The 26,344-nt window shown below is 39.5% G+C and overlaps 2 protein-coding genes across 5 annotated transcripts; one reads left to right on the top strand and one right to left on the bottom strand.

Moving 5' to 3' along the window:
- Positions 1 to 1,230: 1,230 nt before the first annotated feature.
- ANKRA2 (ankyrin repeat family A member 2) lies at positions 1,231 to 11,363 on the bottom strand. 3 transcript variants are annotated; one of them, XM_036403352.2, is made up of 9 exons: positions 11,201 to 11,363; positions 10,347 to 10,735; positions 9,175 to 9,333; positions 7,845 to 7,910; positions 6,423 to 6,520; positions 6,137 to 6,262; positions 5,678 to 5,744; positions 5,513 to 5,593; positions 1,231 to 1,541 (listed from the first exon to the last, which is right to left on the bottom strand). In XM_036403352.2, the coding sequence occupies exons 2-9, from the start codon at positions 10,633 to 10,635 to the stop codon at positions 1,525 to 1,527; spliced, it is 903 nt and encodes a 300-aa protein (XP_036259245.1). In that variant the 5' UTR covers positions 10,636 to 10,735; positions 11,201 to 11,363; the 3' UTR covers positions 1,231 to 1,524. The 3 variants fall into 3 exon arrangements, with proteins under 3 accessions (XP_036259245.1, XP_036259243.1, XP_036259246.1); XM_036403350.1 differs by lacking the exon at positions 1,231 to 1,541 and adding an exon at positions 3,155 to 3,958; XM_036403353.1 differs by lacking the exon at positions 1,231 to 1,541 and adding an exon at positions 3,155 to 3,953.
- Positions 11,364 to 11,465: 102 nt separating this feature from the next.
- Positions 11,466 to 21,918, top strand: UTP15 (UTP15 small subunit processome component). Of its 2 annotated transcripts, XM_036403796.2 has the most exons (12): positions 11,466 to 11,660; positions 12,009 to 12,101; positions 12,186 to 12,370; positions 13,516 to 13,694; positions 14,449 to 14,574; positions 15,219 to 15,354; positions 16,414 to 16,498; positions 18,495 to 18,644; positions 18,910 to 19,011; positions 19,203 to 19,336; positions 19,832 to 19,890; positions 20,392 to 21,918. In XM_036403796.2, the coding sequence occupies exons 1-12, from the start codon at positions 11,571 to 11,573 to the stop codon at positions 20,613 to 20,615; spliced, it is 1,563 nt and encodes a 520-aa protein (XP_036259689.1). In that variant the 5' UTR covers positions 11,466 to 11,570; the 3' UTR covers positions 20,616 to 21,918. The 2 variants fall into 2 exon arrangements, with proteins under 2 accessions (XP_036259689.1, XP_036259688.1); XM_036403795.2 differs by having other exon boundaries at positions 12,009 to 12,370.
- The last annotated feature ends 4,426 nt before the right edge of the window (positions 21,919 to 26,344 follow it).

The following is a 26,344-nucleotide window of genomic DNA, read 5'->3' as shown; positions in this document are numbered from 1 at the left end:
ACTCCACTCAAAAGGCTCTATCTGGTCATTACTCAAATCCCTATAGACTATGCTCAGTGTGAAAAACATGTTCACTCTCCTGTGAAAATCTAAAAAGTTTAATAAAGGACAAAAGGAGACAAGGACCATAGAGGAAAGGTTATTACGCCTAGGTGTATCTTGGCACTCAGCCAAGAGAACGCCATCACTTTCTGAGATACCCCTTCAAAACCTTTTCTCCTGCATTAGCCTCTTGCATATTCATAGATCCTTATGCATATCCATAAACTAGTTTTCATTTTCCAGGTTTTACATGGCCCCTTCTCGGGTCTGCCTTTTTAGAACATATGTGTTTCTTGGTTGTGGTTTTGGCTCCTTCTCTTTAATCACTTCCAGTCTGGGCCTTGGTCCTCACTGTCTTCAGACAGCGAGTGCTGATAGTTGGCATATCTGTAGCAGATGTCCTCATCCTATGTTCATTGGATGTTATCCCATCCGAGCAGGCATTTTAACACAAGCATAGCTATTTCACTAGTAGGTCTAAGCTTAATTAAACATCAGAAATAAAAACTACGTAACAGTTACTTTAACATCACACATATAAAATCCATTTTAATATTTGCGAAAAGCCAATATTATAATATGTATCTATAACATTCAGCACAGTTAATTCTCTCAGGTACTGGATACCTTTTTCGATAGCATTCCACCTGCTTGGGTGCACTTCTAGATCACGCTTGATCTAGTACATTTCCTTCATGCTTGAAAGGAGTCCCCTGCACGGTCTGAGTTTCTGTCCTCTTCCCAATCCTCTTGTCAGTGCCCACATCCCAGGGTCAGGGATCCCAGTTGCCCAGCTTTACTACTCTCTGGTTTCACATCGTGGGCTGCAATACCCCAGCACTGGGCCAGGCAGGTCACCAGAGACTCTCCTGACTGCTGCCTGAAATCTTCTTCTGCATCCCACAGCTCACCGACAGATAGAAATGGGGTGATTGATTATCTCTGGCCCTGCCTCTTCCTCCTATTAAGAGAGCCCTGCTTCCTCCTCATTCCTTCCTGTGAGAACTGATTTGATCTTGCATTTCTTCTTCTGTGTAGGGGCGATTGCTACTGTCACCTAAACTGTGTGAAAAACCAAAACTATCTGACAACGATTTTAGTGTTAAATAATCAAGGCATTACTTTACTTCTGGCCAGAATGTTTTTTTTGCCAAGATGTGCAACAGAAATAATTTTATCCACATGTAGTCTGGGTGTGCAGAGAATGTAATTTCATGACACGTGAATTTTATCAGATTTTTCACAAACTTTATACAGTCAAAATGAAAAAATTCGTTGGTTCAATGTTCATTGGTTCCAAGTTATGTAGTTCTTAGTATTCGGTTTCTCATTCGTTACAAATCTCTTTGCCTCCGATGCTAATTAGGTCCTCATCTCTGCTTTCCCTGACCAGGCGTCTCCGACCATGCCAGGGATGTTTGGAATGGATGTTCCGTTAATGGCCCTTGATGGCTGTTGCCGGCTGTTATCTTTTCTGTCTCTTCAGTGCTGCTCCCAGTCTGTTGAGATGTTAAGCTCATCAGGCCTCACCTAGTGGAGCAATGGCCTGAAAACAAACTTCAGATCCCTTCCTCCGGGCCAAAGGTGAACAAACTTGACCAAAGTTATAAAATAAAAAATTTTATACTTATATATGTTTTGCAACACTACCAGAAGAGGTTGTTCAGCTGCAGTCTGAGTGGCCACGGTGCCTGGTGGTCTGCTTTCTTGCCTCTCCCCTGAGCATGCTGTGTAGGGTCAAGCAACGTCCAGGAAAGAGTAGCCAGGGCCCAGCACATTGCCTAACTTCGTGCCTCTCTGCTACACCAGTTATCCTTCACATATTATGCGACTTCATCAGGATCTCATAGTTGTTCAGGAGCAAGAGGAAATATGTGTGCTAATGTCTTTACAAATAATTTATTGGGTGAAGGTATGAGTGTTAACGTCTTTGAAATGGGTCTTACTGTCTCTACTAAATTCAAGGCAGCTTGTTTGTTGTAGAGATCGACAACAGTCTGCACAAGCCTGAACTTCTCAACTTTGGGGTAAAAAGACAGGTTCAAGGGAGCACATGGGGTTGGTGGTTTGGGAAGGCTGTACCTTCCTAGTACCTCAGCCAGTGGGGAAACGAAGAGGGAAACGTGCAGCCCGGAGTTTGGGATAAAAGGAGGCTGCGCCCTCTGAAACCCTGAGAGAGAAATCCCGACAGGCGTGTGTGCCCCAGAGGACTCTCCCCCTTTATTTGAATGAAGTTGAAGGACTCCTTTGTCTCCTTTTTGGACATAGAACTCTGGCATTTGTGGATTTTCCAGACACAGGTGAACTTCCAAACCACTGAAGCACAATAATCCTTCAAAAGCTGGCCCATTTTTTCCCACATTCCATGCCACTCATGACTATCTACCCTCAGGGCAGATGTCTGAATAACCTCCCTAGAAATATCTAAACATGATGTAAACCGCACTGAGGAGACCTGCCAGACTTAGCAACAAGAACATGCTCTTCTTAACCATCCAAAGGGAATTCAGAATTCTCAAAAGCTCTTGTAACAGGAGTGAAAAGATGGGGAAAATCGTCCTTTCCAATTCTCCCCTGCCAGACTGGACATGACTATTATATTAATAGAGTCCCAAAACGTAGTGCCTGAGGTAAGGGTAGGAGACCAGCACTGAATACATATCCGAAATGACCCTCACTGCCCTTGATGCTATCATGCCATGAACTGATGTCACACAGTACAGCAACGGAACAATCCTGATCCCTCTCCCTCCTCTGAAAAATACCGTCAGGACGAGCACATAGAGGAATGTACATAGGGTTAGGTACAACACCCACACCAACAGACAAAGCTACACTGTGACCAGTGGCTTCCTACCTAATACAGCATATATTTAGATCAAATTTGTTTCTAGTTACCCCTGATCTTATCTGTAATCTCAATCCTTCCTGGCCCATAGTAGGTGCCAAACAAGACTGCTGTGGTTTAGGAACTGTACTGCCCAGTTTAGTGCTCCCACTGAGAGACGCTTCAAATGCACTGCCACTTTGCTTGCTCGCCCACTCCCTCTCTGCTTTCGCCTGGGGTGAGACTGAAAGGGAGATTCGAGGCAAAAAAGGTAAAGATCACAGGTTGAAATAAAAAAAATTTACTGGACACAGCAATGAGGTAAGAAAACAAGCATTAACAGCAACAATGTACAAAAGACAGAGCGATTCACATGCAAAATTGCTTACTGCAGAGCTCCACCAACCCCAGTGCAACCAGTCCACCCTGACTGGAAGGAACTCCTTCACCCTGGAAGGGACCACCTCCTACTCTTAGCAATGAGGTGAAGTGATACAGAGTAAACTCTCCATCCTAGCCACCCCCTCTCTATCGCAAAAATGAACCCTGTTCTGGCTCCAGCCAAAATAAATATAAACTAGGGGTCTCAAAAACTTCACACACAGTGAACATTTTGGTATTATTAACAATACAGGTATCTATCTTTTGTGGTGATATCCCTCAATATCTAAACACATTTCTTCCTGTGAATATGTATTGATAATGTGATGAAGTAGGACACTTGGCATAGTGCCACCCACTGCACTAAGTGTAAACATTTAGATGGTCAAAACTGGGTTTATTTACAAATAATTTCATGCATGACAACTGACTCTTCTAAAATTATACAAAATATATTTAAGAAAAGGATGACATTGCACATTTGTATTAACAACAGTGAAAGAAGAGGAAGAACACTAAAAAGCTTAACTAAAGCCAGCAAATAGTTGCACTGAGGTAAAGTTACAAAACAACCAACTCTTGTTACTGATTAGAGCTAAACAGCAGTTCAAATCTCCAAGCCAAGATGTGGCACCTGCAGAAGAGCCAATCACTATTCCTTGATATTTTGAAGTAGCTTTAATAAATGAGACTCAATAACCTGCTGAACTAAAGCAGAGAAAGAGATGAGGTTAGTATTTATTTTTTCGCTATTTTCAGAGTTATACTGTTTTTTCTAGCAGATATCTGCTTGTCCTGTGCAATCATATAATAAAAACCAGACATGTATAAATTCACTCTGTGAATAAGTCAGCATTCCTTCAGAAAGTAAAAGCCTTATATAATGCAAAAACAATACTCTCAGATAAGCAAACAATGTTTTGGGGGGTCATCACCAGTTCTTTGGTTTGAACAGACTGATAGCAAATGGAAAGCAAATTTTTAGCCTACAAACAGAAAATAGGCAGAAGCATTTATGAGAAACTTCTGTGAAGCACTTGGAGATTGAGCTCTTGAAGCATTCTTCTATGTAAACTCCTGTGAAGTTGGGCTGTGCTTGTTTCATCTGGGGTAGAGTTAATTTTCTTCTCAGTGGCTGGCATGGGGTTGGTTATTTTGGATTTGTGCTGAACAGAGAGTTGATAATACAGAGATGTTTTTGTTACTGCTGAGCAGGGCTTGCTCAGAGCCAAGGCCTTTTCTGCTTTTGGTACAGCCACACTGGGGAGGGACTGGGGGTGCTTGGCAGGCTGGGAGGAGACAGAGCCAGGACAGGTGACCCAAACTGACCAAAGGGATATTCCAGACCATGTGGCACCAAGCTCAGTGTATAAAGTGGGGACAAGAAGCAGAAAGGGGGGACACTTGTGGTAATGTCATTTGTCTTCCCAAGTAAGCATTTTGCATGATGGGCCCTGGCTCTCCTGTAGATGGCTGAACACCTGCCAGTGCATGGGAAGCACTGAATTAACTCCTTGGTTTGTTTGCTTGTGTGCACTTGTGCGCAAGACACTCCTTGTGTGCAAAGCCTTTGCTTTCCCTATTACACTTTTTCTCTCCCTGATCTCTCTGGTGGGGGAGTGATTGAGTGGCTGTGTGGGGCTTGGCTGCTGCCTGGGGTTAAACCATGACACTGGCTCATTCATAAGCACAAGGCAGTGTTTGGAGAAGCTACACATACAGTGCTCAGCTTACTTTTTGATTCCATTCATTTCTGTAACAGCAGACGTTTCACAGGTTTCAAAATGACAGCAGCAGTGAGGGAAAAAACAATAAGGAGTCCCTTCTTTGCTTCTGGTTTCCATAACCAAGCCAGATATTATAATTCACTGATTACTGTCTGCCTCAAGACAAACTAGAGCTAGAGCTGATCTGACTGAACAAGGTTTAGCGAACTACATAACATCATTCCAGTCAAGTAGGGTGATGGGTTCAGGAGGGTTGCAGGCCTTATCTGATTCATGGCTGCATCAGCCCTAAACACCATTATTTGTGTCCAGTGATATAGAGCCAGGTCAGGGACATTTTCTTACTAAGTACCTGACTTTCTGAAACAAGAATGGAAGCTCCTACCCATTTTGGCCAAATGCATTTAGGATTATTAAGACTTGTTGGACAGGTAACATGTTAAGAGCTGCAAAACATCTATTGGGCCATTACAGCAGCATAATGAGGAGCTGCAAAAATTAATTTTTTTAAAGGGTTTACATTTGCAATACTCACCACTCCGATAGCCCAAGGCTACAGCCAAATCCATGGAATTATAGCCAGCATCTGTTTCAATGGTTGGATCAGCACCACTCTCTATGTAAAACAGGGATAGAATTACATTTCTGACAGTGAGAACTGATCATACATTATTAATGATAATTTGGACAGTCTGCTTACCAAGAAGAATTTTAACACATTTCACATGGTTCCCATGTACTGCATATAGCAAGGGTGTGCCTCCATTCTGCAAAAGCAGAGAAATGCCTCAGACACTTAACGATTAAGCAGTCTGCAACTGTAATTCCTTAATACACAAATATGCTTCTATATACCAGTAAGAGACTTCCTAGGTTTTATAAAAATGAGGTTCGGTTTTAGATCTTCACAACTTCCATCATTTTTGTAGACTGTTCAAACACTAAGATCACACTTCAACAAGAAGTCAGCATTGGTCTCATTCTCTTTCTACCATGAAGTCAGAACTAGTAGCATTACCTTCTCCTATCCTATAGAAGTTTTGAAACTCTCAAGTATTTCAGAAGAGGTAGAACAATTTTTAAACTCAGGCCAGTGCTATGTCCTGCTTCAATTTTCTGACCAAAGCACCCTCTGACTAAATTCAAGCTAGAATCTTACCCAGTCATACTCATTGACATCAACTCCACAGTCGAGCAACATTTTGACAATATCAGTGTATCCTTTACTACAGGCCAGTGAGAGAGCACTTTCTCGCCCCTTGCCCAGAATCTGAGGATCTGCACCCTGAAATAAAGTATCAATTTAAAAAAAAGAAGCAAATTCGAGGTTTTACACAGACCTTAACTTTAAAACTTTTAAGCTTGTAGCAGCATTAACAAACTTAGTAATGCAAAACAAACTAAAGAGTAAATGAATTCAAAATCAATTGTGATTCTTTCCTTACATTTTGGAGGAGAAATTCCACTACTGCTATCTGCCCATGAGCTGCAGCCCACATCAGAGGGGTAAATCCTTCTTCATCCTTATGATTGATTAAATTTTCTGTTCAGAGAAAAATATATAACTTAGTAATCCTTTTCTCACTGCACTGTATCAGCTGGTGAAATATGTTGATGGTAACATTTATTCACCAGGAACCAGTGTGACCTAAATGTCATTCTCAACTTTAAAAACAAAATTCTGTCCCAGTGGTGGTGGTGGTAGTATCTCTGTCCAAGAAAGAAAAACACATCCAACTGACCAAAGAAAAATTTCAGCCTTTAGTTTAATAATTTAAAATTCAAGTTTTTAAGCTTTATAAATCAAACTCTGTTTTTACTCAGAAAATTACAAGTTGTCTATAATCTGGGCTTCACCTTTGTAAAGAAGATAAAGGATGTTTGAAAAATAAAGAGGTACATCCTGTATTATACTGTAGACTGTTTTTTCAATAGAGTGAGCCAAACAATTTTGTAAAGAATGAACTTGTACAGCAATATAGGTAAAACAACCCCATTCCTCACAAAGTTTGTGTAATCAATAAAGTGGTCTGTGAAAACAATTAAGGTCTACATCGAGTGCCACTGGAAGAAGAAAAGAACTTCTTTTAACAACTGGCTGACAAATATTTCAGCTGGATTTTATTTTAATATCTAAGTACTTTATAAATCCCATGCTTATCATAGCATCAAAATACGCATTTTTAACTGCTACCAACACTCTAGAATTGATTTGCTTTTCATATACATGGCTCATTACAAAGTATTTAGACTCAGTGACTCATTACCTGTTTTCCAGTAAACATTTCAATAAGGATGCACTGAAAGCATGGGTGATTACTATTAGTGCAGTAAGAATATACTACTAATGTTACTAAATTCATAAATATATTAGAGAGACCTGAAGTTTTGCACATGTATTATGGACACACAAATGCCACACTATTCAGAATGTGTAGTACTATTACACTGCAGGTGTGAGGCATGGCTTACATTAGTGACATGCAGATCTTTATGCTGATTGATTAAATAGAATTGGAAAGCCACCATCAATACGAGTATGTTTTAAATGACAAAGATAAATTAAAAATAAAATTAAATAAGTTGCTGTGACAGAATTAACATGTTCCTTTTTTAGTATCATGGATTACCTATATACCCCTAGAGAACAGGAAGAGGAAGGGGTTTACCTACTGCTATTAACATTAATGTTTTAATTTAAAATGCAAATGATACAGTGAGTGAGTAACAGATTGATACTAAATATTAGTCCACATCTGCAAAGAACAGATACCTCAAACGTCCTCCTTTGGTGAAAAGGTCAAACACAACAGCATATAAATGGCCCAAAGAAAAAAAAGAAGGCATTTAATCTTCTTCTGTCTCACCTTGTTCAATACGTGTGGCCAGATATAACATTTCTCCCTGAGCAGCCAGCTGATGAACAGATAAAGCTGCAAAAAAGGAAGCAAAAGCTGTGCTACATAGAGCAATTTTAATTCTGCTCTATTTAGAGCTGAGCATAACATGTCCATTGACTTCAGCAGTACAGAACTTGGAATCAAGAGTGTAGATGATTCTACCTTAGGCTCTGAACTTAAATCACAATTAAACCATTGAAAATTTTCTGAAGAGTTTTGTAGATTTAGGTAATTTTAAAGCAATGGAGCAGTTATTTTTGAAAGCAAGGATACTTCCCACACTGACTCTTTACAAAGTAACATGCTGTCTTCACTACTTTTTGGTCAGCAACCCAAGATTATTTTAAGACCCATTTATTAAGTGAAAATAAACACATTTTGATAGATTAAGGAAGTGTAATTTAAAAATCACACTTGAATCACTAGAAGATCTGTCCTACTAGTCAACAAAGGAAGCCTCTAGTGTGTCTCCCACTCCCTACAATGTGGAATAGATTAGACATTACAAAACTATACATAACTTGATATATAGAGGAGAAAACTAAGACTGAGGGATTTCTTTTGTTATTGCAGAGATTATGCATAAAAAACCTCCGATCCCACAGAAAACTGCATGGGTGCATGGTTTTGATGACTGCAACTTGGAGCAGTCCTGAAAGGCAATCAGGAGGCTAAATGTAATAAATTATCCACATGATGTAGTAACAAAATTAGCTAATGATTACATTAACTGTAAATGTTCACTGTCCTCCTCCAAGTCACCACATGAAAGTTGAGTTTGTTCAGGAAGATGGTGTATTTTGTTCAGTGGCCTACACTGCAGCTCCCGATTAATTTTTTCCATGCAAGTAGCATTTTTCTTTAAAAACGAGTGACTTGTAATTTATAGAGAAAATAATTTACTACAAAGTAAACTACAGCAAATTAATTTAAAAAGGCAATGCTTGACAATTCAGAAAAAAATCCCACCAGAAATAATGCTTCCTTGATTTTCAAGATCTGTGACAATCATGACGCAGTATTCAATATTTACATTACATCTTAAGTATCCTGCAGCATTTACCAATCATCTAATTTTAAGATGCACAAGTTCTGAAAACATGGGCATGAAGTACATTAACTTACAACTTAGAATCTAATTTTTGATTTAAAAAGTATAGGTAAGGAAAGACTATCTCAGTGGTTTTTTCCTATCTTTAAATTCATTACAACACCAAACAAAAAAACTGCACAAATTTGTCAAGCATCCAAAATATAGTTCACAAAATTATTAATAGAATGGCAGAAAGATACTTACAGTTTACAAGTAGAGGTGTTGTAGAGACTTCATTTCCCCTGTGTTTGTTAGTTAGTGTAGTTGATTGTTTTATTGGTGAGAAATGCTTAGTAGTTGATGGAGTATAAACATGTCTTACTTGGATACCAGGGGAAGGAGAAGTGTGGCTGTTGCACTCAGCTACATTGAACAAAAACCAGAGAGGATTTCAATACTAATAGAGCATTAAAAGCAAGCCATAGATTCTAAGTCAAACTGTAAAGCACTGTAAAGTATCACAAGACCTTTAAAATCTATGTTAAGAAAGCTTTGTGACATTTGCTTTTCCCACTGTGTATTGTGAAAGCTGAATAAAGGGCTGCATTATAATGTTTCTAGCATAAAACAATTACGCTACTTCCTAAGTTCAGTATGGCATAATGTCACCCAGAGACAAGTTAGTATCTAAATGAGGGAAGCCTTTGTCTTGATTTTTCAACATCCCTGAAATGGATTTATTACCTAAGAAGGCTCTACTTATCATCTTCTCATAAAAATTCTCCAACGCAATAACATGATGCAGCTCTGGTCAGACCTGCACTCAGGTACCTGCTCAGCCTTTGCCTGCTCCCTAACCAGTCCACTGCACGAGTGGAGACAACATTTATTAACTTCTTCACCAGGGCTCTTCTGACTCCTGGATAAAATTTAACAGCATTATAAATGTCTGATGAATACTCATCCAGGAGAAAGACAGGACCCACACTCTTTTCACCCTCCTGAAAAGATACAACGTGCTGCTGAAAGCTATTGAAGTGCCCATAAAGTGCTTTCAGCAGTGTTTTGTGAAGAAACATACTGCTGTAGGACATGCCATACAGAATGGCATGTCCTACACCAGTATGTTTTCCTAATTAGCATCAGCTAAATAGGAAGCTTGTTTTGCTAATTAGCATCAGCTCTTACTAGTTTCAAAAACTTTTTGTGCCCCTGATTTTTCAGTTTATATATATATTCGAAATGTAGCATAAGAATTAATATTGGAGAAAATTTTTATACTAATAATCCATTAAGCATATTAAAAAAACGTTAGAGGAACACATCTTAGAAAAGTGATCAATACACATATAGCACAGAAATTCTTTTTTTAGAAAGCATAATAACTTAGCAGGATGACACAGTACACAGATAATATTTTGTACCATAAATTCAACCTTTAAATAAGACAGATGCGACTTCAAGGTCAGAGTTGACTTGATCTTGAATATTTTTACTGTCCTCCTCATTCAAAGACTTCACAAATCGTGAGCAGACATTCATATCAAATCTATTGGGCAAAATGAATTTCATCCCCATGGTGACACTCTGAGCTGGGCCCTCTTCTGTGCTGGTGTCAAGCTGATGCTCCACTTTAATGTCTGGCATGGGTGGAAGGCTGTAGCTGGTGGTACACTCTTCCACAATTAACTGGGCCCCGACATCTAAGTTTGCTGAAGATGCCATGATCTCAGTCCCGTACAAGTTTCATGCAAAATGGTTCTTCATTGTTTTCAGCCTGGAGCAATTCTGGCCAGCCAAGCCAAATTTTCTGGACAACCTGCAACTGAACAGACATAACACTGGTTGAGAACATTCTGGTAAAACAATGCATAAAGACACATTAAACTGTATTTAAGTTTATGGCATTTATTTTTGTCAGTCAAAACACCGGTGAAATATCAATCTTGTTGCTGTCAGAAGTTAGTGACCAAAACGTAAATATGTTTCAGCACCTGGATGTTTAAACCAAACTCCGCTATTAAGCCAGTAGGAATTTCATCCATGTGAAACGACGCTTCAGAATATTTGCCTAATTGCAACAAAAAAGCCCACCCAACAACCAGATTTATACCAAGCTAAGAACAAGCTATAGTATGACTTTATTTCCCAGAAACATTAGACTTGAGGGAAAAGTTAAAGCGACTTTTAGCTCCCATATGTCTTTTGCAACCTAAGTAAAATAAACTGCTTCTACCACATACGTAGGAAAACAAATCCCGTTAAACCAATAAAGGCAACCGCAGAATACCTGTGGCTTATTCGCAGTACCGCGGGAAGTCTGGGGCGGGGTCGCGCTTCGCGCAGCTCCCGGCACGTCTGGAGGAGTCCCCAGTCCCTGGAGGCAGCCGGTGAGGACAGGCCCCACAGCGCTAGGGCCCGGGCCCAGCCTCGCCTCGGCTTTCAGCCGCCGCCGCCGCCACTGCCGGAAGTGCGGTCTGGCCGCCGCGCCGATTGGCCGGCGAGAGGCGCGCTCTGATAACGCACTGCCGGTGCTGCCGCCATCTCTCCTCGCGGCAGGCGCGGCGTGTCGCGTGTGCTCCGAGCCCGCCGGCGCATTCGGGCCTCCGCCGCGTCCCGAGCCTCTCCCGCTGAGCTCCGGCCCAGCCCGGTCCCGCGTTATGGCCGCGTACAAGCCAGTGGTGGTCCAGGCGTGCCCCAAGCTCGGGGAGAGGATCACGCAGGACACGCTGTACTGGCGGGGATACAAGGTAGGAGGAAGCCCAGCAGTCGCAGTTACTGGTCCAGAATGTCTTCTTTTACTACTTTTACATCTTTTACTACCTTGGTGTAATTATTATTTTTTTAAACACGTATGAGTTAGTTTTTAAGTTCAGACCACGTAATTAATGGGTAAGTTGTAATGAGTGAATTGGAAAAAAATTAAAACAGCAGGAGTGGCCTGTCAGAAGTGAAACTTATTACCGTTGCACCTAAAAAACGTTTTGATTATTATGGAGTTTTAAATTCTTTGTAGGAAAAATAGCTTTGACTTTGCTGTTTTCATATTTGATGGTGTCCTTATGTGTATTTAACGATCTTTATCACAACTGTTTTAGACACCTGTTCAGATAAAGGAATTCGGTGCAGTAAATAAAATTGACTTCTCCCCTGTCCCGCCATATAACTACGCTGTCACAGCATCCTCGAGGGTAAGTGGCCTTTCTGAGGCTTTTATGCTGTTGTTCTTCAGCTGGCATGACACCAGGAGATGTAATTCCCTCTTGTTTTGGCAGATCCACATCTACGGCCGGTACTCTCAGGAGCCCATCAAGACGTTCTCTCGCTTCCGGGACGCGGCGTACTGTGCCACCTACAGGGACGACGGGCGCCTGCTGGTCGCCGGCAGCGAGGACCGCAGCATCTCCCTTTTCGACGTCGGCGGTAAAGCCCCGCTCAGGCAGTTCGAGGGTCATACCAAGTAAGGCAGGAGTGGTTTGTTTTGTTTGCGTGCGAAAGCTTCTGTGCTGTGTTTGCACACCAGAGGCTCATCACAGACCGGGTGGTTTCTTAAAGATCGCCTTGTTCCACCCCTCCCACCACAGGGCAGGAACGCCTGCTGCTAGCCCAGGTTGCTCAGAGCCCCATCCAGCCTAGCCTTGAACGCTGCCAGGGAAGGGGCATCCCCATCTTCTCTGGGCAACCCGTTTAAGTGCCTCAGCAATATTCAATATTTACATTAAATTATAGTCGTATGTCTGCTTCACATGCTGCTGAAAATCTGAGTAGAACTGAGTTACGTTGCTTTCTACTGTCTCATGGAGATCTTACTGAAAAGTAGGTTTAAATTTAAAATGGGAGCGGGGAGCGAGTTTTTAAAAAAATTAAATACGAATCAAGTATGTAGAAAAGTAAATACATTTTCTCTGTCACACAGGTGTCTCTTATTATGTTTTGTAAATACTGTCTTGTGAGTACATTGCATTGATAAGTGCATCTTATTTGATGCTGGTAGGAAAAGATTTTTAAAATGTGTCTAAACAAAATCAGTGAAGAAAAACTCCAGGAAAAGCAGGAATTGCTTAAAAAGCTTCAAAAACAAAAATGAAAAAGTGCATAATGGTAGCGTGACGTGAGGAAGAAATTAGGAGTTCTGATGTATCAGTGAGGAGAAGACAGTGGTAATGCTTCAACAGACTTCTGTGCTATGAAAAATTGATTTGTGTTTTATCTACGTAGAACAAGAAGAATCCCCCTTTCAGTGGGAAATACCCAGACTGACCTTCAGAGAATTTCTGTTTGAGGTCTGTTTGCAAATTGGGTGTTCCAATGGCTAGGTTAACTTCATACCTGTGCACACCTGCATTTGCATACCTGTGTGTTCTGCCAATTCCTGTTGGGATAATACAGTGATAACAAAGACTTCAGTAGTGATTTTAAAGGGCAAGAAGATATTTGAAAGCAGCCATACTTGAAATTTGCTGTTATAAAGTGAGGCTTCGTAAGTTCTGATATTAAACACTGCACTTCTAGGTTAGAGTACTTTAATAAACTCTTCATACAAACTAACTGTTCTTGAAACATGAATATATTTTAACTTTGGGTGTTATGGACTTTGTTTTCTAGACCAGTTCATCTAGTGGGATTCCTGTCTGATAAATACCGAATATTTTCTGGTGGTGATGATTATTCATCAAAATTGTGGGATATTCCAAGTGCGACAGAAATCATCTCTTACAGTGAGCATACTGACTATGTGAGATGTGGCTGTGCAAGTAAAGTGAATGCAGATGTCTTCATAACAGGTTTGGTTTTGTTTTTTATTTCTACTTCTTTTGGATTGAATTGAAGAAAAATGCTGAAAGATAGTTTTTGATGCACTAGGGTCATATTTATTGTATTTTGGTCATGAAGGATCAGTTTGCCTGTGCAATACCTACTTTATTGTTCCTTTTTTTGCTTGCTTTTTAAGCTTGACACTGATGTTCTAGGGGAAACTGCAGGAACTGAGTCTATTAGGGTTAACAGAACTTGTGAAAGAAAATATTGTGAATGTATCCTTTGGCTGGGAGTGACTGAAATGTTGTACCAAGTTTCTGGAGCAGGACTCTAGTTTGTACAGCCCATAACTGGCAGACTCAAAAATGTGAGGTCATGTGGAGTTACTTGGAACCAGCTGCTTTTGGTTTTCCTAGCAGTAGCTTTGTATCAATCTGTGGAAAACTGTGAAAAAACCCTAGTATTCCTTTTTTCCTGAGGCACAAGAAGGTAAGTTTCATCAGCTTGCTTGATATTTGTTATTACAAATACACTTCATTCATGGAAGTAAAATGAAATGAAAACAAATTACTTTTACAGACTGACAGGTAGCTAGGGCTAGAATTAGAAAATTTGTTGCCCCAAGGCTGTAAACTAGCCAAGGTAAGTCACAATGTGTTTTTACATGTATGATTTAAAACTATTGCTATTAGCCCGGAACTCCTTTAGATGATAGTACACAGCTGTTTTACTTCTTGAACTAGTTGAAATTATGAAACTGATTTATGCTGATGTTTGCAGGTTCCTATGATCACACTGTGAAACTGTTTGATGCACGAACAAAGAGTAGTGTCATGACAATAGAACACGGCCATCCTGTGGAGAGTGTGCTTCTCTTTCCATCTGGTGGACTGCTAGTATCTGCAGGTAATTCTATAAGAGCAAATAAATCAAATACCTTTTCTGTGGTCCTCATTTGAAGAATACTTCAGCTACTTGCTTTTTGTGTGCTGTTTTAGTTTGATAATGAAGTGGTAAGTGATGTAATAATTGGATTTCTCAAATAATCTTCCGTAAGAATCTGCGTTTATGTGGCGGGTGCAAGTAGGGGTCTTTCCTTTTTGCCTTTGATTTAATATTCTTGTAGTTTCCACTTCCTCCCTGCCCCCAAAATAATTTGTAATAACAAAATGCAGACTCTATTTGGCCCACTTCTAAAGTGAAGGAATTAACATACTTAGATTTTGAAAGGATGGGACAAAAAGCATGTTGACAAGCTTTTTTAGTCTCTTGTTGCTATTCCATCAGAGGCACTGTAACCCCATAGTTTAAAGATTTTTTTGGTAATGAGTATGATTGGAGAATGGTTGAATCATTCAGGTCCATTCAGAATCGCCTAAAAAAAGAGCAGGCTTGTGCCAGGAGATAGAATGGAAGAGGATGGTGAGTAGGTACAGAAAACTTTTAAGAGGCAAAAGTACCTGTGAAGGAAATACTGCATCACTCTGAAAACTTCTTCAGAGAAGCATAAATATTTACACATATATGTTTTGTGTGCTTCCTCTTCACAGGAGGTCGATATGTCAAAGTTTGGGATGTACTAAAAGGTGGACAGTTACTAGTTTCACTTAAAAATCACCATAAAACTGTGACTTGTTTGTGCCTGAACAGCTCTGGACAAAGGTTGTTGTCAGGATCCCTCGACAGGTTGGTATATTTTGTGGCTTCCTTATGGTTGCATTCTTTAGGACCTTTTTTCTTTGAAAGGTATTATTTCACATCACTGTTAATCTGTTTGTGGTAAACTGTACTATGCTTCTATGATTCAAACTGTTACTATGATTCTATGGTACAATTTAATCTTTCTTCTCACTAATCTGAATATCAATAAGGATTGTGTGTGCCATTTGGGAATGCATATGGGGAACTTCTCAATAAAGGTTCAATTTTTTTAAATGTCTAAACTGACCTTTCCAGTCTTTGGAAGTTAACTGTTTTTAACTTTAATACAGTTTAAATATCTGAAAGTGTACTAGTATTCACTTTTTAAAGCCCGTGTTTTGTGTCTCGCTGCTTTTGCTTCTTGTACCCAAGAGTGCTTGTAAACGTGACCTCTTTGCTTTTTTTGTTTGGTTTCAGTTGATGAGTACTGATAGTTGGTGTCTTGTGTCTGAGACATTAGACATTAGAAATACAAAGTGATGTGAAAGGACACTGCATCTGTTTTCCTCCTCTCTCTTGTATTTCCTAGGCTACCTCAGGCTTTAGAATTACATAACACTAGCTTTTGTGCTTGTAAGAGAATATATTTTGTTTTCTGATTTGTTCAATTTTTCATGCTTCCAACCAAATCCTTAAAGGGCAGCTGGATACAAGATTATTTACAGATTTACTCCCAGATATTGCTAGTAGATCTTGTATTTAAAATTTAAGAACAAATTTGAAGAGATGCTGTCTTAGTGTTTTCCTAATATGCATTTCTGAATTCAAATAATCACTACGCCTGCCTTCAATATCTTCTTCTGTTCTTGCCCCATTTTCACCTTTTTTGAGGTAAGAGCACTCCTGACTTGACTTATGGGATACCTTTTAACATTATTGTTGCAGGAGTAATACCTAAGAAGCTCAGTGGTAGTCTGAGGAATCCATTGTATTAATTCTCAGTTTCCTTGAATGATCTGTAGAAGATGAGAGTGATGAAGTTCCTGTAAAGTGACTGCAGTAAATCTCTACTTACAGCTTTTTTATCTTTGCTCTTCCATGTAGGCATGTGAAGATTTACAGTACTACATCCTACAAAGTGGTCCACAGCTTCAACTATGCAACATCCATCCTCAGTCTTGCGTTGTCGGTAAGCGCATTAGAAGTCTTCCTAGACCAGAAGTGAATTCCTGATACCTTTTAAGAAACTAAAGTAAATAATTGTTGCTTTCGTGGCTATTGGGTGTTTCAAAAGAATGGTGTACATGCAAAGTAGGGTTGGATATGTTTCTCCTGAATAACAAGCACTAAGAGTTTTTAAGCATAATAGATTCAAATACCGTGTTACCTGACTAGATCAGTGCAATGTCTTGTGTTTATGAATGACAGTGTACATCATAGGGAAAGTATTCACTTTAGAAGCAGGTCCTTTGACTTTAAGGTGATTGTACTCACCTTTTGCCTTTCCAGAATGCTGTGAGTCCTTTCACATGGCAGCAATAAAAAAAAAGTAGTTAATTTGTTGAGAAATTCAGAATAGGCTGTGAACTTGCTTTAAAAGTTGCTGTCAGGTTGGTCTGAGGAAGAAAGGAGAAGATTGTGAGCATAAACAAATTTGTTTATCAAGGCATGTCTTGGAAGTAGACAGCAGAGACTCTTACTTCTCAGAAGCACTTGATTTACAGTGGATAAGTTACCTGCTGGCCAGAAATTTGGAGGCTAGCACAAGTTTTTAAGCAATACTGTTGTCATGTAGTACCCCCTTATGTAGCCTTTGAAGGACATGTGGATGGGCCTGTGAGGGGTCTTTACTACCTTTGTTAATTGTCCTTTTCTGCTGGAATGTAGAAGGTATGTGTGGGTAGTGTCTTCGTTTCCTACTGTATTACCTAGAGGAGCTGAGCTAAAATAAATTCGGATTTTTTTTTTCTTTTGAAGTGCCACAGCCTTTTAAGACCCCATGGCATCTGGAAAATATGCAATACCTGTAGTTTAACATCTCTAGAGTGTGTATAATACATCTTTTGAAGTATAATCTTGTTTTCTCTTGACTAAACAATTTGAATTTTAAATGGTCATACAAGAACATTATAATGCCTTTACTGAGTCAAATCAAAGGTGGGTCTAATTCCAGATGCTGCTTCCAGCTGTAGCCAGCCATAAGGAAATGCATATAGAAAAACTAAACACAGGGCAAGTGTATTGATATTCTCCCAAATTCCATTTTCAGATGAGAAATGAACTCATCAAAGTGTAGTTTCAGTGTAGTTCAATTAATTACTATTGCATAAGCCTGTTCAGTCTCTCCTTGAGCTTGATTAAACTTGAAACCTTGCCTAGATTCCTTGATAAGAAGTTCCACATTTCTGATACTTGTGTGAAGAATTGCTCCCTATTGTTCCACTTGAATCTTCATAACCTTCAGTTGATGCCCTTAAATGAGCCATTCATCAGCTGATCTCCATCTATTCCTGTCATAATTCTGTAGGCTTTTATTATATCATATAATCGTAGAATGGCTTGGGTTGGAGGGGATATTAAAGGTCATCTAGTTTCAGCCCCCTGCCCTGGGCAAGGACACTGCTGGACCAGGTTGCTCAAAGCCCCATCCAGTCTGGCCTTGAACACTTCAAGGGATGGGGCATCCAAATTTTTCTGGGTGAAATTTACACCCGCTTCATTATATAAGTGAAGTTACGTATACCAATGACTGGTGTTTTGAACCAGTGTTTTGAACCAGTGTTTTGAACCAGTGTTTTGAAAATAACTTTCAGTTATTTTTCAAATCCTGCTGTTCCATGGTAGCTTTGCTTTCTCATAGGTTCTGTTCATGCCTGCTGTATGGTACCTAATAGCCAAAGGTATGCTGTTGGAAAAAGCAAAACCTTATAGTTACAGAAGGGTGTTAATGCATAATTGAGCTTGATTCACTAGTCAGTCTATGATGTTGCTTATGAGCATAGCCTGGAAGCTGTCCCTGCCTTGAACAAAGTATTCAATCATGGAAACTCAAAAAGGTGCATTCCACATTAAGTCATTTGTGATACTGTGATTTGAACCTTTTAATGAAACACAAAACTATAAAAATGTGTATGATAGAGCACAGGTAAACACTGGGTCCTAACTCTGTAATTTCTTTGTGCTAGCCTGAAGATGAAACCATAGTTGTAGGCATGACCAATGGGGTGCTAAATGTTAAACACAGAAAACCAGAAGAAAAGAATGAAAGCTCTCAAAAGAAGAGACAACCAGCATATAGAACCTATGTGAAAGGAAAAAGTTACATGCCAAAACAGGTATGTGGTAAGAAAATATGTGCTGAAACATTTCTGAAAAATTGGTTTATTTGAATGTGCTGAATTGGAGAAGGGGAAGGGTATAACATATAAATATTATATAAAATAATATATAAATATAAATATAATATAAAAATTTATTTATATTGTTTTCATTAAATTTATATATTGTATAATTTTATATAATATATAAAATTATTCATGATAAATGTATCTAATCCATTATGTGCGTGTGTGTATTGTGAACTATTTTTTTGAATTCTAGGAAGATTTCTGTGTCAGTAAACCTGTAAAACGTGTTTTGAGAAAATACGATAAGCTGCTGAGGAGCTTTCAGTCTTCCAAGGCTCTTGATGCAGTACTGGAGGTGAGGCATTTTCTTCTTGACAAGAGTTTTATGCATCACCTGATGTTAATTTTCCCTGTATGTCATACTAATTTTGTTTTAGCGTATAACTAGAAAGGAGTCTTAAGTTGGGTTCTGTTTTGGTTTTGCTGACACCAGTGTTGTGTGTAAAGATGTTGCCTTGGTACTAAACTCTTCTTATATGTGTCCAGCCACCCATCATGCTTCATACCCCTGAAGTCACAGTTGCAGTCATGCAGGAACTGCATCGCAGAGGAACACTGAGAAGCGCACTTGCGGGCCGAGATGAGAAGCAAGTTAATCTCCTGCTTACCTTTGTGGCAAGGTATTATTTTAACATGAGCTCCCTCTGGATATTTTGACACTTCTGTTCCCTAATAACTCGCCACAGTTTCAACAGATCACTGGTAGAACACTGGTACTCCTGAAATCTCACATGCCTTTTCTATTCTGATACCGAGGTTTTGGGATAGGGTTGAAACAGTTTACCTGTTAGCACAGAATGGTTTTGCTGATGAGGTATTCTACTTCTTTGCCAGACACTCTACCCTTAGTCTGTTATTTTCTGTCTCCCTGATGAAATTTGTGTTTTTATGTACTCAAGGCTTTTTGACACTCCTCCATCCCCCACTGGCTTCCTGAAAGGAAGAGGGCAAATACCACATATGTGGGTTTTTTTGACTTACATCTCTGACTGCTGTTCTGTGATGTCTCTTCATCAAGAAAAATTTGTCTGTATGCCTGTGTGAGAAAGCTGCTTGTTGGTGGTGGAGTACAGTTGACAAAACCAGTAAAATAGGAATGTCTTCTAATTTTGCAGGCGTGTGATTGAGCCTAGATTTACTCCTGTGCTGGTTATTGTTGCCGATATGATCACTGGTAAGACAATACAAAAAAGATTCTCAAAGCCATATAGCTAGCTTGCAAATAAGATTGAAAGTGCTACATTTTTAAGAAACCAAACCTTAATGGCTCTGTTTATATCTGTGGGCTTAGTGTCAAGAGAATGATCCAAAAAAGAGATATTTCCAGATAACTTTGACCATAGTCAGGATTTGGTTTGCACAGGAAGCTCCTTGTGCTCTCTCAGTACCTTTGATACTTCATGTTTCTGTGTTTACATAGTACAAATATCTTCCTCTTATTTAGTGATGTAAAAATAGTATGTGAGGTCATAAAAACTTCTGTTTCTGTGAGTTTGGCATACTGCTGCTGTAAGTACATACAGCTTCTGCTTTCAGAATAGACAACATTAAAGTTGTCTTATTTTTTCAGAATGTTGGACTTCTGCTGGAATCCTTAAATGTATCTCTAACTACCTAATATAATTTTTGCCTTTTTATACATCTATGGATTCTTAACTGATATTTTTCTTTACAGACATTTATCAGCCTGTGGTTGGGCAGTCAGCAATAGTTGATAAACAGTTCTTGAAACTCCAGCAAGCTATTGGAAAAGAAATTGACTATCAAGAAGAGCTACTAGAAGTTTTGGGAATGATGGATACACTGTTTGCTACTTTTACTAAGAAAAGAGATACGTGTCTAGAAGAGAACAAAAGTAATGGTGTCACGGAGATCATTGAAACAAATAGGAATTACTGACACCCATTCACAATTGTGAACTTGAAAGATATGACCTGTTCTCCTGGTAATTTCTTATAATAGTGACTTTCAAAATAAGCCTCTCTATGTTGAAGTTCTGTCTTTTAAACTGTGTTGCTGAATAGGCTTGATTACTGAAGATAGAGAAAGAGGACATTTTCAAGATTGTCCATGCAATATTTTTCAAACAATTTAGTTTTAAAGTTTTATTTCAGAGTTACATAACTTCTACATTTACATAGGATTTACATGGCTTCATTTTTGGTAGCAGCAGGGCTGCATGGGTTGCTTCTGTATGAAGCTGCCAGAAGTTTCCCTCATGTTTGGCAGAACCAATCCCTGGTTGCTCCAAAGATGGACATGCTGCTGGCCAAAGCTGGGCCAACTAGAAATGGGGATAACAAAGTTATTGTGAAGTTGTAATTGTGGCCACAGAAGAGCAGAGTGAGAAGATGTGAGAAGAACAACCCTGTGGACACTGAGGTCAGTGAAGAAGGAGGGGCAGGAGATGTTCCCAATGCTGAGATCCACCTGCAGCCCATGGGGGAGCCCATGCTGGAGCAGGTGGATGCCTGGAGGAGGCTGTGACCCTGTGGGAGACCCATGGAGAGAGGGGCCCTGCTCCCAGGCTGGAGCAGCCTGCCCTTGGAGGACTGCACCCGTGGAAGAGTGACCACAGCAGTTTGGGGAGGACTGTTGCCTATGGGATGGACTCACTCTGGAGAAGTTCATGGAGATCTGTCTCCATGGGAGGGGAGCCCAAAGTGCAGGAGGGGAAGGACTCTTCTCCCTGAGCAGTGGGAGAAGCCACAGGTCATGAACTGACCATAACCCCCATTCCCTGTCTCCCTGTGCCACTGGGGGAGGAGGTCGAGCTGGGAAGGAGGGAGGGGGTGAGGGGAAGGTGTTTTTAAGGGTTTATTTTACTTCTCATTGTCCTCTCTAATTTTGTTTAGTAATAAATATAATTAATATATCTTAGTTGAGTCTGTTTTGCCTGTCATGGTATTTGATGAGTGATCTCTCCCACTCCTTATCTCAACACATGAATCCCTTGTTATATTTTCTCTGCCTGGTCCAGCTGCAGAGGATTGAGTGAGGGGCTTTCGTGGCTGCCTGGTGTGTAGCCAGCACCAGCCCACTACAGTTGTCCAGTACTGTCAGCAGTCAAAAATTTTCAGTTTTTATTTACCAGAAAATAATTGTTTGTGTAATTTTAATGTGTCACTGTCTTTATTTAAGGTTAATATCCGATCTCGCATCCTTGAAAATACAAAGAAAACAGCATATACATTTGATAACACTTGGCTACATTGTTTTTTCTCTCCCTGCTTCATCTCCATTTAAGATTTTCATGAATTCCCAGCTCAGAGCAGAATGATTCAAGAAGTACATGCTTAGGTATATTGAAAAAGTTTAGTTCACCTTTTTTCATGATGCGTATGTATTTATGAGTTACAATTTTTCTAGAAAATAGGTGATACTTCTAAAGGGGAATTAATTTGAATTAAAATAATGTAATGAGTAAAGTACCAATGAGAAAATATCAAGCTAAATATCAAAACTCAATTTTGTGTAATTCTTCCACTTTCAATGTGCAGTAGATGGAATTTGAGTCTATTGTTTGAATGCTAGGGTAATGGTTTATTTTAACTTCAAGCAGGGCTGGATCAGTATGAATACAATGGAAAGAGGTGTGCCAAAGGCTGTTGAGTACATGTAGTATGACATTAGGGTAGAACTTTGTTCTTAGCCTGTTCTATGGCTTGAATTCTCCTATAAGCCTGGAATTTGGTATGTAATAGAAATTTCTTGCAAAATTAATTTGCTCATGTAAGACATGGAAAGGCAGATATAAGTGGTAAAAATAGCTAGAAAAATTTTGCAAGTTCTACCTAAAATATTTACATATGTGACTGAAAAGCATGGAGTGCTGTTAGGTCTGCCCTTAAATTGGGATGTGAACAATATATGTTCCTGACTACTACTGTTACTGGTTTTGAAGTTAGAATGATAACAGGTAATAATGAGGAACAAACTTCAAACTTTAGTTTGCTTACTTAACTATTTTTATTTTTTATTTTGTTTGTGTTAATAGACCTAGAACCTCTTATGTCTTTTAGGAATTCAGTGTACTTCTTTTAATTGTGTGACTTAATCAGGCAATAGCACTTAGATTTCACACAGAATTAATTTTCGGAGTGGAGATGCAGGGGATGCTTATCTTGGAGCCTCCTTATTCTGTGAACTGGTACTGTTTGGAGTTGAAGGAGCACATTTCTCTTTGCAGCATAGTTTTTTTTCTATGTCTTGAAAACCACTAACCTTGACATAAAACATACTCTTAGTTCTTACTGACAGTATTCATGTCTATACTATGTATCCATTTCAGTGCTTTAAAGTTTGATGTGTGGCTAGTAGAAGCACAGGAAAATGTTAGATTAAAATAGTGATTAGTTGGATCTAAAGTAGAGAGAGGTGGATTTGATGGCTGGACTATTAAGTGGATGAGAATTTGGTTGGTTGTTTGCATCCAGAGGGTAATAGTCAAGGGCTCAATGTCCAATTGGAGATCAGAGATGTCAGCAATGTCCCTTAGGAATCCATATTGGAACCAGTACCATTCAGTATCTTCATCAGTCACATGGACAGTGGGATCCTCAGCAGGTTTGCAGATGACACCAGGTCAAGTGATGCAGCTGACGCACATGAAAGGTGGGATGCTGTTCAGAGGGACCTGAACAGACTTGGAGAGGGGCCCATGTGAACCATATGAGGTTTAACAAGGTCATGTGCAAGGTGCTGCCTGTGGGTCAGAGCAGCCCTGGTACCAGCACAGGCTGGGGATGAACAGATCCCAGCAGCCCTGCCCAGAAGGAATTGGGGGTGCTGGTGGGTGATGTGAGGCTGGACATGACCCAGCCATGGGCACTCCCAGCCCAGAGAGCCACACGTGTCCTGGGCTGCATCCAGAGCAGTGTGGGCAGCAGGGCCAGGGAGGGGATTCTGCCCCTCTGCCCTGCCCTGCTGAGACCCCACCTGCAGGGCTGCATCAGCTCTGGGCTCCCAGCACAGGAAGGACATGGAATTGTTGGAGTAATCCAGAGGGGGGCCATGAAGATGATCAGGAAACTGTAGCACCTCACCTATGAGGACAGACTGAGAGAACTGGGGTTACTCATCCTGGGGAAGAGACAGCTCCAGGGGGACATTATCGTGGCTTTTTTTGGCACTTGCAGGGAGCTGATAAGAAAGATGGGGACAGACTTTTTAAGTAGGCCCTGTTGTGATAGGACAAGGGGTAATGGTTAAAATATAAAGGGTAGATGTAGACTAGACATATGGAAGTTCTTTACAATGGGGTTGATAAAATGTTGGAACAGGCTGCCCAGAATTGGTAATTGCTCCATGCCGGTAAGCATTCAATGTCAGGTTGGATGAGGCTCTGAGCAACCTGATCTAGTTGAAGGAGTGCTCTGCTTATTGCAAGGTATTAGACTAGATGATCTTTAAAGGTCCCTTCCAACCCAATTTGTTCTATATATCTGTATCTTATGGCAATTTGATGCATTACAATGTTTGCTATTCATGTTTTCTTCCAAGTGAGTTTGCCAAGGTGGATGTGGAAACAAATGTAAAATATTCTCTACACAAATCAAAATGGAATGAAAATATGAAAACATAAATGCCATTTAAGATCTTCATGTCTAAGAAGACTAGTAAAATGAAATTTGGAAGACTTTGGAAGACATTTGGAATGACTTCCAAATGAGTTGTATTTTAAGCTCCACTGGATTTCCTACCTCTGCATTGAAATTTAATACATGTTCAGGTGACAAACTTGCCAGACATATCTGTTCATTGTGAATGTAAGTTTTTGTTCTGAAAAATAATAGTTTATTTTTTCTCATTTAATAAGATTTTTTTTACATTATGCAAGTTCTTCAATACCAACATAACTAAATTACAGAGGAGCTAGGAAAAGATACTGTTATTACCAGTGTAGAGCCTGTTGTTCATTTTCTGATTTTACTTAATTACAATATTAATATAAGGCTTTATTTTTTTTTTCATTCTGAAGTAGGCTGCAGCTTGAATAAAATAGGAAAAAAAGTTCCAGGTGAGAGTTTGTAGTGGTCTCTTGTGCTGGTGAATGTTTGAAATGCTTTACAGCAGTGCCAAGCATACATACATTTGTATTGCAAGTTAAAAAGTAATTATTTATATGAAAACATAGTTATTTTTCCAGCAGTTATTTTTTCATCTTATGCTCCAGAATCTAGTATTTTTAAGTATTAAGATGGAATGTAATAAACTGGAATACTTCAAATAGTTAATTGTGCATTGTATTGTAGGGGATGTAGTGATGGGTGTCCTGTTTTGGGAAAGGATATTAATCTGTTTATATGGGAAAGGGAGCATTTATTGCACATGGCATCGTCCTTGACTTGTAGGTAATTTGGAAATAACCAGGTTGAGTTGTCTTGAAATATAGTTAATAAATTACCTTGCTCAAGAGCAGTTACAGACAAAAAGCATGTCTGTCATTATTCTTTTAATGTGCTTTTCATATGGAACATTCTTGCAGCTCTTTGCAAAGAATACCTCCTTACCCTGAATATTCTTGTGGCTCAGGAGCAGTGTGTAATCAGAAAAGAGGCTTTTCTAAACAAATGCAACCAGAATTAGACTGGTATTCAAAAAGAATAGTGAATTAAAACTTCCCTGTCCTTTGTTCAGGCATCTGAATTACATGGGAGAAATAGATGAGCTGGTTGGTCATTCTGCTGCTTTTATCAAGGCTTCAACTGAACATTCCCTAACAAAGACAGTGGAATCTTCCCTGGACTAATTCTGCCAATAAGTGAAACTTTTATTGCTAGATCACATTTTCATTCTAATTTCTTGAGGGTACTTCAACAGATAGGTTTGAAGACCATGCTGGTAGAATTTACTAAGTTGTATTGTTTGAGTTGTTCAAGGCTGAGTAACTAATGATGTGAAAACTTTTGGTATTTTAGAAAATACTAAAATACTTATCGTCTAACATTATGATTAAAGTATGTAGAGTGTTTAAAATATAAGAAAGTGAAGCAAACTTATAAAAATGAAAATCAGAGATAACTGGTCCATTACTTGATGCGGTCAGTTACCTCACAAATTGGGATGTAGACAGAGCAGAGGCATTTAATGCCTTCTTCACTTCTGTCTTCAACACAGGTCATAGGCTGTGGGTCCACAGAGTCTCTCCAAGAAGGCCATGACTAGAGGGACAGTGAACTCCCAGCTGACTCTGAACTTGTCTGAGGCTTCTTCAGCTAGATTGCATAAATTTATGGGCCCCAAAGAGATTCATCCTAGAGTACTGAAAGAAGTGGCTGATGTTATTGCAGGATCTCTCTCCTATACTGCTCAACTACCTTGGCAGTCTAGAAAGATCCCAATCTACTTCAAGTTGCAAATACTGTCTCAGTTATCAAGAAAGGTGAGAAGGAACGTTGGTAATTATTGTCTCACTGCAGTATTGTCTTACTGCAGGTAAAATTATGGATAAAGTAATCCAGGAGTTACTGAAAAACAATGGAGGCACAATGCAGTCATTGATCAGCAAGGGCTCATGAGGGGAAGGTCCTCCTTGACATATTTTACTTCCCTTTATGTCAAGCTCCACCATCTAATTAATGATGGAAAGCCAGTGGATGAGGACTATAATATTGTAAGTTCACTTG

This window comes from Molothrus ater, chromosome Z (genome assembly GCF_012460135.2).
Source record: "Molothrus ater isolate BHLD 08-10-18 breed brown headed cowbird chromosome Z, BPBGC_Mater_1.1, whole genome shotgun sequence".
NCBI lineage: Eukaryota > Metazoa > Chordata > Aves > Passeriformes > Icteridae > Molothrus > Molothrus ater.
This window is presented reverse-complemented; position numbering and strand designations above follow the sequence as displayed.

Excerpts from the sequence above, each read along its gene's own strand:
- UTP15 (XM_036403795.2), top strand. The coding sequence starts at position 11,571 with ATGGCCGCGTACAAGCCAGTGGTGGTCCAGGCGTGCCCCAAGCTCGGG. Across the intron at positions 15,355-16,413 it reads TTGTCAGGATCCCTCGACAG|GCATGTGAAGATTTACAGTA; the intron begins GTTGGTATATTT and ends TCTTCCATGTAG. Across the intron at positions 19,337-19,831 it reads CTGCTTACCTTTGTGGCAAG|GCGTGTGATTGAGCCTAGAT; the intron begins GTATTATTTTAA and ends CTAATTTTGCAG.
- ANKRA2 (XM_036403350.1), bottom strand. The coding sequence starts at position 10,635 with ATGGCATCTTCAGCAAACTTAGATGTCGGGGCCCAGTTAATTGTGGAA. Across the intron at positions 9,334-10,346 it reads CGCATCTGTCTTATTTAAAG|CTGAGTGCAACAGCCACACT; the intron begins GTTGAATTTATG and ends TGTTCAATGTAG. Across the intron at positions 7,911-9,174 it reads AACACCTCTACTTGTAAACT|CTTTATCTGTTCATCAGCTG; the intron begins GTAAGTATCTTT and ends CCTTTTTTGCAG.